The sequence below is a fragment of the Choloepus didactylus genome, chromosome X (assembly GCF_015220235.1).
Source record: "Choloepus didactylus isolate mChoDid1 chromosome X, mChoDid1.pri, whole genome shotgun sequence".
Taxonomy (NCBI): Eukaryota; Metazoa; Chordata; class Mammalia; order Pilosa; family Megalonychidae; genus Choloepus; species Choloepus didactylus.
Window position 1 is genome coordinate 4,081,852 of NC_051334.1, and position 11,317 is coordinate 4,093,168.

The window sequence follows — 11,317 nt, forward strand, 5'->3', positions numbered from 1 at the left end:
TGCCGCTTTGAAACCGTTATGGACCCTAGAAGAGCCATGATCTTTTAATCCAGTCTTTTTGGGTGGAATCTTTTGGTTGTTTCCATGGAGATGTGACTCACCCAACTGTGGGTGAGACCTTTGATTAAATTATTTCCATGGAGGTGTGGATCCCACCCTGATTAATTCACTGGAGTACTAAAGAGAGCTCAGGAGCTGACACAGACACTGATGCTTGGAGACACTGGGAGATGCAGACAGGGCATTTGGCGATGCTAAGCTAAGAGATGAAGCCCAGAGCTTACCCCTAAGAAGTTGAGAGGGGACTCCCAGATGCTTAGAGAGAAATGCCCTGGGAGAACAAGCAAAGAGCTGAGAGAAGCTGAGAGAGACAGAGTGCCAGAGACATTGTGGAGAAAGTCATTTTGAAATGCAACCCAGGAGCAAAGGAACAGCAGACACCAGCCACGTGCCTTCCCAGCTGACAGAGGTGTTCCAGATGCCACTGCCCTTTCTTCAGTGCAGGTATCCTCTTGTTGATGCCTTAGTTTGGACAATTTTAGAGCCTTAAGACTTTAGATTTGTAACCTAATAAATCCCCTTTATAAAAGCCAATCCATTTCTGGTATTTTGCATAATAGCAGCTCTAGCAAACTGGAAGAAAGCATCCCAGCCAATGAATCTGGCAGGAATATGGGATTAGAAAAGTCACCATTTTCAATTTTTAATGAAACAATTGATTCAAACCGGGACCATCAATAGATGAAACCATTAGGTGGAAATTTTGATGAGGAAATTACACGAGGCATCAGGCCTTCACCGGGAGAATCCACTGATCAAAACAAATGTCCGTGTACCTCCTGGTACGATGCAGTCAGTAGGAAGTACCTGGTATTACCTATGAGATCCTCGTCCTTCAAAAGCTGAGCCTGAATCTAATCAAGCCTGTAGAGATAACAAGTTAAATGACATTACGAGGCAATGGACCAATTCAGATTGTGGGAAATTCTACAGGATGATTGGCCCAGTTTCCTCAGCAAATTAAAGAATCAAAAAAGAAGGAAAAAGGAGGTGGGGTGTTAGGGGGTGGGGAGTGAAGGAACCACTTTAGATTAAAACTTACTTAAGAGAAAAAGTGGGCACCAAATGTCAAAAGAAAAACTCCAGAATTATTTTGGAGGCATTGAAAAATTCTGACTGGATAATCAATGATAACAAGGAATAGTTGTTAACAGTTTGTTTAGGTAGAATGTGGTCATGTAAGGAAATATGCCTATTTTTTAGGGAGGGACACTGAATATGTGGGGATGAAGGACATGATGTCTGGGCTTGCCTTAAATTACTTTGGAGAAAAAAATAGACAAGAAGGGGGAAGACGAGAGAGGACGCTAATGTGGCAGGATCTTGGTGACTGTTGAGGTCTGGAGACAGGTGCACGTGGAGGCCTCACACCATTCTCTCTACTTTTATGTGTTTTGGAAAATTTCATAGAATAAAAGAGGGATGCTCTTATCATGCCACAGGAAATAAGGTCAGTCACTGGCTAGCGGAAGGTGAAGAGGGAGGTGTGCGAGGTTAACGTGTTCACAGACGCTGATTTCCACACATTAGAGTATTGATTATTTTAGCTAAGATTAATGGAAATCCAGAACCAGTCCAAAAGATTGGCAGGGAGGCAAGATTTTCTTTTTAATGAAAGTTCCTTAATTCAACCTGAAAATAAGTGGATCACCAGGGTGACCTTCCCCTGGTAACCAAGAATTGGCAAAGCCAACACAACCAGTAAGCTCATGGGTCTGAGACCCTGGGATGCACTTCGCTGTTGTGGGGAAATCGGGACATAAGGGAAGAAACCCCGCTCATCAGCAGCAGGAGGGTGGCCACGAATGCCACGGCACTGGCAAACCCAACTCTCTGAGCATCTGGCTTGAATGGCAGCTGAAAATCTGATGGAAATGAGATTCCCTCTTCCTTCATCACCATGGAAAAGTTCCACACCATGGTGGCTGAGGTGCAGATGCCAGCGGCTAGATGTAGACTCCCCGCGGCCACGGATGCAATTCGGGTGGCATTCCTCTGAAGGTTTCCTTTCAGTAGATTTCTAATGATAAAGATGGTGGAGGCTTTCCCCAGGAGCCCTAGAAGGCTGGCAACCACCAGGAGATGTTGAGCCACGCGGATGTCAAGCGGGAGGTAGTGTTCATGTAAGGTGTAATGGTGACAAAACCAGACTCTGCTGATGTTGTGGTGAAAACACACCTGCCACATGCCCACGTAGACTAGATTGGAGGGTGACACCGGGGTGCTCAGACTCCAGTCTCTCCACTCTGCCATGTCCATGGAGATGGTGGCCAGGATCCAACCCACGATGGCAGCAGCTAAGTTGCACACCTGATGGTGGATATTGCTGGGGCGTCTGGTCACATCGTGGTCAGAGTACCTGCAAAGAAATACAGGGCATCGTGAGCGGGCGCCCGCAGGCCTGGGACAGCCCCCATCCCGTCCCGTCCCATCGCTGGAGGCGAGCAGCCCCCGGGAGGGAAATGACACACTTGAGAAAGGAGACATGTGACCCTCATGCTCTGCTGGTGGGAGTTCGGGCTGAGCAAACTTTGTAAAGGGCTATTTCGCGATATTGACTGGAAGCCTTAAAATGCACAGACCTTTCAAACATGCGTCCAAAGACATAATTAAAGTTGATGAAATTATTTAGTCATGAAGATGTTCACTATAGCACTGTTGGTAAGATTGAAAAATGGGAAACAACTTCAAAACCCACAAGAGGGGCTGGGTTAAATAATTTATGCTGGATCCATGCAATGGAGTCATGTGGCTATGTTAAAAGTATAAATGGAGTCATCAAATGTGTAACATCTTGTGTTTGGCCCTTTTCACTTAGTATGCTTTAAAGGTTCATCTACATTGCAGCACGTAGGAGCAATTCATTCCTTTTATTTTTAATGCGATTTTATTGAGATATATTCACACACCATACAATCCGTCCAAACTGTAGTCAGTGGCTCATGGTATCATTACATAGTTGTGCATTCATCACCATGATCAATTTTAGAAAATTTTCATTACTCTAAAGAAGGTTTGTTCCTTTTTATTGCTGAGTTGTATTCCAGCAATATATGGAAAGACCACACTTTATCCATTCATGGGCTTTTGGATGTTTGGATTGACTCCACATTTGGGCTATTATGAATAACACAGCTGAATGTTCTTATCTAAACCTTTGTATGGACCTGTGTTCTTAGTCCTCTCAGGTAGACAGCCGGGCGTGGAACTGCTGGATTGCATGTAAGGGTATGTTTAACATTTTAAGAAATGGCTAAACACCTCTATCAGTTGAGAAGGCACGTAGCTGGCATCCGCTGGTTCCTTGCTCCCAGGTTCTGTTTCAAAATGGCATTCTCCAAAATGTCTCTGGGCTTTTCTTTTCACTTCTCTCTCTCAGCTCCTGTGCATCCTTGCTTGTTCTCCCAGGGCATTTCTCTCTAAGCATCTGGGGATCCTCTGTTAGCTTCTCCAGGGCAAACTCTGGGCTTCATCTCTTAGCTTGGCATCTCCAAACATTTTTCTGTCTGCATCTCCAAACATTTGGATCTGTGTTGGCCCCTGAGCTCTCTTAAGGACTCCAGTAAACTAATCAAGGCCCACCTTGAATGGGCGGGGTCACACCTCCATGGAAACAACCTAATCAAAAGGCCCAAACCCATAATAGTCTGCCCCACATGATTGCTTTGAAGAACATGGCTTTTTATGGGGTACGTAACAGATTCAAACCAGCACATGGCCGTAACATTTTACTTTCCCACCAGTAATGTATGAAAGTTCTAGTTACTCCATCTCTTCTCCAATGTTTTGTATTTCCAATCTTTTTGGAAATAGCCATTCAACTTGCCATTAAAACAAACATGACCAAAATGAGGATACTCGTCATATATTGAGCACAGAGAGCATGTCACGAATAGATATAGAACTGGGTCTATATGGTAAGGTAGTAAGAGAAATTTTTAACTGGGCTGGAGGGATTATGATTTTTTTCCTTTAAAACCATAGAAAAGCACACAAAACCTAAGCGTACAGCTTAATGAATCATTGTGGGGCAAACCCCCATGGAGCTACCGCTCGGTTTACAGTATAGAATACTGCCACTGTCATGCTTTTCTGTTCAGTTTATCATCCCAGGATGCATCCTTGAACACCACAGTTCCATTTTGCCTGTTTTTCAAAATCGAAATCATGCCGCAGATGCTCCTTTGTGACTGGCTTCTTCGACTCAACTTTGTGTTAAAGCATTTGGAGGCAGGAGGCCAGTTAGGGCACTGGTGATTCAAAAGTCCATTCAGAATGGGGGTGGGGGGGGGGAGTTCCAACCTGCAGTTCTGATGGTGCTCAAATCCCTTGCTCCACCTGTCCCTGAGGGCCAGCTCTAAACCTGGTTGGATTATAACAGAGTCTATAAATCCTCTTCTTTGCTTAAGCTCACACCAATTGGGTTTCCATCCATTTGCAGCCACAGTCCTGACAGATGCATCTTGGGACTAATAAAAAATTCTGGAATCCTTAGCCTGGCATTGAGGCCCTTCTCAATCCAGTCCCAATTGACATTTGCCATCCCAGCTCTCCCTGCACCTCCAAACCACCTGCCACTCTGCCCATTCCTGGCCTGACCCCATCCCCTCCTGCCCACGCCCTCTTAAGGCAGGAGAACAGAGGACGGGGTTTGGAAACTTCTGGGTCACTTACATGCCACCTTCTGTCTAGAATTCCCTCCACACCAAACCCCTTGTCCAACACCCACCCATCAAAGTCTAAATTGTGCCTTTATGCTCTATTCACATCCTGCCCCTCGCCAGGACCAGTTCAAATTCCTCAATTAAAATTTATCTCTGCCTTCTTATTGCATAGTGAGCTTCTGTCAAAGCATTTAACAAATTTGCTTGAGATAATAATTATTTATATCACAGATCTAATTGTACCTCTAGTGAATGGATCTCCAAAGAATGGAGTCAACACCTTTTTCTTTTAACCTTCATATCATGCTCAATGCTTGGCAAGACAAATTGAATGAATTTCCCTGTACAAAAGTGTCCTGGAAGTTGTCACGTGCTGTACAGAGTCAGGGATAATGAAAATAATAGCGATCCAAAAAAAAGTCCATTCACCTATGGAGACCGGCGCATACAAGCTGGATTCCTTCCAAGTAAGACACCACATGTCATGGGAAGCCCTTGAACAAATATTTTATGTGGGACTGAGATTCCCTTGAGATCCCCATGGAATGCTCTTTCCTTCTTCTGGGAAGCATATGGCTCTGCCAGGCTGTTTGCAGACTGCTGTTCTTGAAGCAGACTGTGGCATAATTCTGTGAAGGAAATGGTCAGGCTGAGGCCCTACTGGCTGAGGGTGGGACCCAAATCCTAATGACCAGTGTCCTTATAAGAAGAGAGAAAGGCAGACACGGAGCCCCAGACACAGAGAAAATGGCCATGGGATGGCGGAAATAGAGGTGAGAGCAGTGCAGCCACAAGCCAAGGAAGGCCAAGGATTGCCTGCACCCACCAGAAGCTGGAAGAGGCAGGGAAGGATTCTGCCCTACAGTTTTCACAGGGAGCATGGCCCAGCCGACCCCTGAATGGTGAATGTCTGGCCTCCAGAGCTGTGCAAGAATCCAGTTCTGTCCTTTCAGCCACTCAGTTGGTGGTGCTTTGTCATAGCAGCCCTGGCACACTCAGCCCCTCGCCCTTGCCGGTTCTGCTCACCACTGTGTCAGAGCCTGGGATGGAGGCAGCCCACGTGAGTGAATGGAACTGACCATCCTCCGTGTGATGACAGCTCCTGATTTCCTTGAGTGAAGGATGCACAGTGTGCCCCGGTCACTGAGGGCTGCACCTGCTTCTCCACCCTTTGCCAGCTGCCCCTTCCTGGCAATGCCAGCTGCTTCCCTTTTCCTGCCTGTTTCTCTGAGGACAACAGACATCCCAGAGGGTGGCAAGGCTCTTCCCATCACACCCCTCTCTTCCCTGTTTGCCTTTCCCAGGAGACCATATATCCCAGTAATCAACACCACTTGGGTTCAAATCCTGGTCTGTGTTGTGGAAGCAAATGGCCCAGGATGGGCTAGACTCGTGGTCTGCCCAGCCTTCCAGTCAGCCTCAGTTTTTCCAACATGACCTATGAGTCCCAGAGAGATAGAAGGTAAATGTCAGTCACTACACAAACCCAATGCTTAGCCACGTGGGGCCCATCTCAATTACCTGTGAATAGGTATTCCAGTTGCACAGCACAAAGCTTACTTTTTAGTGGATGCTGCCATTGTTTCCTCTTGTGCTTAATTAAACCTTTTATAGATGGGATTTTTTTTTAACCACAGAAGGATCCAGAAGAGAAGTCCCTTCACACCTCACAGAAAATGTCTTCCTTGCTTCAGGGAGGGCCTGGCTATAGATTTCAAGGGGAGTCTGCTTGGCTCACCCAAAGAAGTTGTGTGGGTCCCAGAGGTGCTGCCTTCCAATCCTTGTGAAGAAATGGGGAACACGGGACAGAACGGGGAAGGCACATGGCTGCCTGGCCCCATCCCCCACGTGACCTCACCATGTCATTCACTGCATCATATCAAGTGTTGTGGGCCCCCCAGACCACGGGGTCTCCCACCTCAAGGTGACATTCAGAACCTCCCTCAGGGAGTCGGGCCTTGTGGGGTCTCTTGCTTTTGTCCCTGACACCCCAGGCCTCTTTGATATTGGACTCTGTGGACAAGAACACTTTTTGCTTTCAGATTCAGAGGACATGTTTTTCTTTTTAATTAGGTAGTGTTCCTTTTTCTTCAATTTTTCCCAAGAGTTTGAGCAGGAATGTGTCAATTCTTTTAGGAAAGTTTGGTAGAATTCCCCTGTGAAGCCATCTGGCCCTGGGCTTTTATTTGTAGGTAGATTTTTGATGACTGATTAGATCTCTTTGCTTATGATTGGTTTGTTGAGGTTTTCTATTTCTCCTTGGATCAGTCTAGGTTGTTTATGTGTTTCCAGGAAATTGTCCACTTCCTCTAAATTGTCTAGCTTGTTGGCATACAGTTGTTCATGGTATCCTCATGATTTTTTTTATTTCTTCAGGATCTGTAATAATTATGCCCTTCTCATTTCTGATTGTTTATTTGGATCTTCTCTCCTTTTGGCTTTGTCAGTTTAGCTAAGGGTCTGCCAGTCTTGTTGATCTTCTCAAAGAACCAACTTTTGGTTTTATTTATTTTCTCTATTTTTTTTTTTTGTTGTTGTTCTCCAGCTCATTTACTTTTGCTTTCACCTTTGTTATTTCTTTTTGTCTACTTGCTTTAGGGTTAGTTTGCTGATCTTTCTCTAGCCTCCTCAGTTGTTCAGTTAGGTCTTTGATTTTAGTTCTTTCTTGCTTTTTGATATATGCATTTAGAAATATAAATTTCCCTTTCAGTACTGCCTTCGCTGCACCCCACAGGTTTTGATATGTTGTGTTTTCATTTTCATTCATCTCTAGATAATTGCCAATTTCTCCTGCAATTTCTTCTTTACCCACTGGTTGTTTAGGAGTGTGTTGTTTAACCACCATATATTTGTAAAAGATCTGGTTCTTTGTTGGTTGGTGATTTCTAGTTGCATTCCATTGTGGTCAAAGAATGTGCTTTGAATAATTTCAATCTTTTAAAATTTATCAAGGCTTGTTTTGTGCCCCAGCATAAGATCTATCCTGGAAAATGTTCCATGGGCAGTAGAGAAGAACGTATATCCTGGTACCTTGGGATGTAAGGATCTATATATGTCTGTTAAGTCTAATTCATTTATCATATTGTTTAGGTTCTCAATTTCCTTATTGGTCCTCTGTCTAGTTGTTCTACCTATAGAAAAGAATGATTTTTTTTTCAAGTTTAAAACACATACTTAAAATACAATTAATAAAATGTAACTACTGTTTAAAAATAGTAGAAATACAAAAGAAGTGTTGTCATAAATTGCAACAAATGTTCCACACTGTTGTGTTGGTGGTAGTGTGGTGTATAGGGATCCTGTATTTTATGCATGTTTGTTCTGTAAACCCACAACTTCTCTAATAAAAAAAATAAAAACAAAACAAACAAAAAAACAAACACTCTCCTGGTTGTGGGAAGGACATGAAAGGGTAGCGTGCAAGTCCCTCCTCAAGCTCACAAGCAAAACTTATGAACCCCAGTAGAGCCATGATCTTTTGATCCAATCTTGTTGGATAGAACCTTGTGGTTGAGTGTTTCCATGGAGATGTGACTCACCCAACTGTGGGTGGGACTTTTTGATTAAATTATTTCCATGGAGGTTAGGTCAGGGTCAGTCTTGACTGGTTCACTGGACTACTTAAGAGAGCTCAAGAGCTGACACAGATGCTGACACATGAAGCCCAGAGTTTGCCCCAGAGTAGCTAAGAGAGGACTCCCAGATGCTTACAGAGGAATGCCCTGGGAGAAAGAAGCAAGGACAAATAAACAGCAGCTGAGAGGGAGAAGTGAAGAGAAAAGCCCAGAGACACTTTGGAGAAAGCCATTTTGAAATCAGAACCTGGAAGCAAAGGACCAGCAGACACCAGCCACGTGCCTTCCCAGCTGACAGGTGTTCCGGATGCCACTGGCCTTTCTTCAGTGAAGGTATCCTCTTGTTGATGCCTTAGTTTGGACACTTTTATGGCCTTAGAACTAAAACTCTGTGACCTAATAAATCCCCTTTATAAAAGCCAATCCATTTCTGATATTTTGCATAACCGTATCTCTAGCAAACCAGAACAGATTTTGGTATACCAGAGAAGTGGGGTCCTGCTGAGTTTGCCAATACCAAACATGTTAGACAGCATTTTAAATGGATAAGGAGAGGATTCTGGAAGAATTGTGTGGAGCTTGACAGAAAAGGCCCAGATTGCTCTGAAGAGACTGTTGGTAGAAATATGGATTCTAAAGTTACTTCTGATGAGGTCTTAGAGAGAAACGATGCATGTGTCATGGTGAACTGGAAGAAAGGCAATCCTTGTTTTAAAGTGGTGGAGAATTTGGCAAAATTGAGTCCTGGTGTAGATGGAAGGCAGAATTTGAAAGCAATGAGCTGGGATCCTTAGCTGAAGAGATCTTCAAACTAAAAGTGGAAAATGCAGCCTGGGTTCTCCTTGTAGCTTATAGCAAAATGCGAGAGGAAAGAGATAAGCTGAGAACTGAACTCTTGAGTACAAAGAAACCAGAAATTGATGATCTGGAAAATTCTGGGCTTCCAGAAAGTGGGACCCCAGAGGTTAGTGCACCATGTGAGGATTTAACAAAACCAGGAAACAGCCAGCCATTTCGGTACAAGCCAGGATTGGAGATGGAGTTATCCAGAAAGGATTTGTGGAAAGTCTTATTGTCTGACAGTTTTGACCCCTGTATGCTGCATGCCAAGCCAACAAATTTTCTGTGAGATCTGTATAGACAGAGCCACTGCCAGTCAGGACTGGAGGGGATGGAGAAGGAACAAATTGCAAGAAGGATGACTTCAAAGGCAGAACCATGGAAGCTAAGGCCTGGAGCCAAGAAGTCTCAGGCCAGGAGAGCGGACCTACCCATGAACGGACCTACCCATGAACGCACCTACCCATGAACGTGGAAAGGGTGAGTTTGCCCTGGAGGCAGAGGGTGGGCCTTCTGCCTCGATGCTCAGGAAGAGTGCTGCTGCCCCAGTCCTCAGAGAGGGTGGGGCAAATTCCCCGGGGATTGGGGAGAGCCTGGCCATCACCCTACTGTTCTGAAGGGGTTCAGCGTGTGCCTTGGAGGTGGAAGAGAGACCGATGCCACCCTGATGTTTGAGGAGGGTGAGGACGAGAAGAAGGTGGTCTCCCCAATGCATGGATATGTTGGAACAATCACCCCAGCATTTGGAGAGAAAAAAGGCCTCTGTGTAAGCCTTTGGAAAGGGTGGGAGTGTTGCTCTCTCAAGACCTGAGGATAAAACGTCATTCTATAAATGACTCTCAGACATTGGAATCTACTGAAGTTTGCCCTGAGGATTTTAGGACCTGTTTCAGTCCCGTGAACCCTGTTTTCCTTGCACTTTCTCCCTATGGCAATGGGAATGTTTATCCTATGACTATCCCTTCTTTGTATATTGGAAGCAGATAATTTCTTGTGCGTTTCCCCACAACCAGAGGGGAATGTTGCCTTAGGACAAATCATGCCTGTAACTGATTTTGATAAGACCTTGTACTTATCTATATTGCAATGGAATGAATGTATTTTTGCTGTTGGAAAGAACATATCTTTCCAGGGTTCAGGGGGTGGAATGTGCTAGTTTGAAACTGTTATGGACCCCAAAAGAGCCATCATCTTTTAATCCAATCTTGTTGAGTGGAAACTATTGATTGTTTCCATGGAGATGTGACTCGCTCAACTGGTGAGGACTTTGATTAAATTATTTCCATGGAGGTGTGGACCCTGCCCATTCAGGGTGGGTCTTGACTGGTTCACTGGACTACTTGAGAGAGCTCAAGAGCTGACACAGATGCTGATGCTTGGAGATGCTTGGAGATGCAGACAGAAGGATGTTTGGAGATGCTAACTAAGAGATGAAGCCCAGAATTTGCCCCAGAGTAGCTAAGAGAGGACCCCCAGATGTCTACAGAGAAACACCCTAGCAGAAAGAAGCAAGAATGCATAGCAGCTGAGAGAGAGGAGTGAAGAGAGAAGCCCAGAGACATTTTGGAGAAAGCCATTTTGAAACCAGAACCTGAGAGCAAAGGACCAGCAGACACCAGCCATGTGCCTCCCCATCTGTCAGAGCTGTTCCAGATGCCATAGGCCTTTTTTCAGTGAAGGTTATCCTCTTGTTGATGCCTTACCTTGGACACTTTGATGGCCTTAGAACTGTAAATTTGTAACCTAACAAATCCTCTTTATAAAAGCTATCCATTTCTGGCACTTTGCATAATGGCAGCATTAGCAAACCAGAACATCAGGGAAAATCTGCTCTGGAAGGAGGTAGACTTTCAGGTGACAGATGAAGACAGGAGGAAACTGGTGTTGTGAGCCAGGTGCAAAAGCATGCTACAGAGAGCAGAAGATGGAGAGATGAAGGTAGGTGGGGGAGAGGGGAGGGCCCTTGGAGGAGAAGTGTCCTGACCCTACAGGAGGGGTCCAGGACAGGCCGCTGTGGGGGCAGCTGTGCCCATGAGCTGCATTAAGTGGGAAGGTCAAAATCCACAGTCTTGTCTGGCAGGTGAGTCGGTGGTGTTAGCAGCGTGTGGTCTATACAAGCGCAAAGCAGGAGGGGACATGGATACCAGTTTACAGAGACAGGGAGGGGCCTGGGCTTTA

At 45.1% G+C, this 11,317-nt stretch overlaps 1 protein-coding gene across 4 annotated transcripts in view; it reads right to left on the reverse strand.

Moving 5' to 3' along the window:
- Nucleotides 1-1,643: 1,643 nt before the first annotated feature.
- Nucleotides 1,644-11,317, reverse strand: part of LOC119522906 (claudin-34-like) — a 39,109-nt gene continuing 29,435 nt past the window's right edge. For all 4 annotated transcript variants that reach the window (XM_037821613.1, XM_037821611.1, XM_037821610.1 and 1 more), the window contains one exon: nt 1,644-2,419. In XM_037821613.1, the coding sequence (XP_037677541.1) occupies nt 1,768-2,419 (652 nt within the window). In that variant the 3' untranslated portion in view covers nt 1,644-1,767. The remainder of the gene's footprint in view (nt 2,420-11,317) is intronic.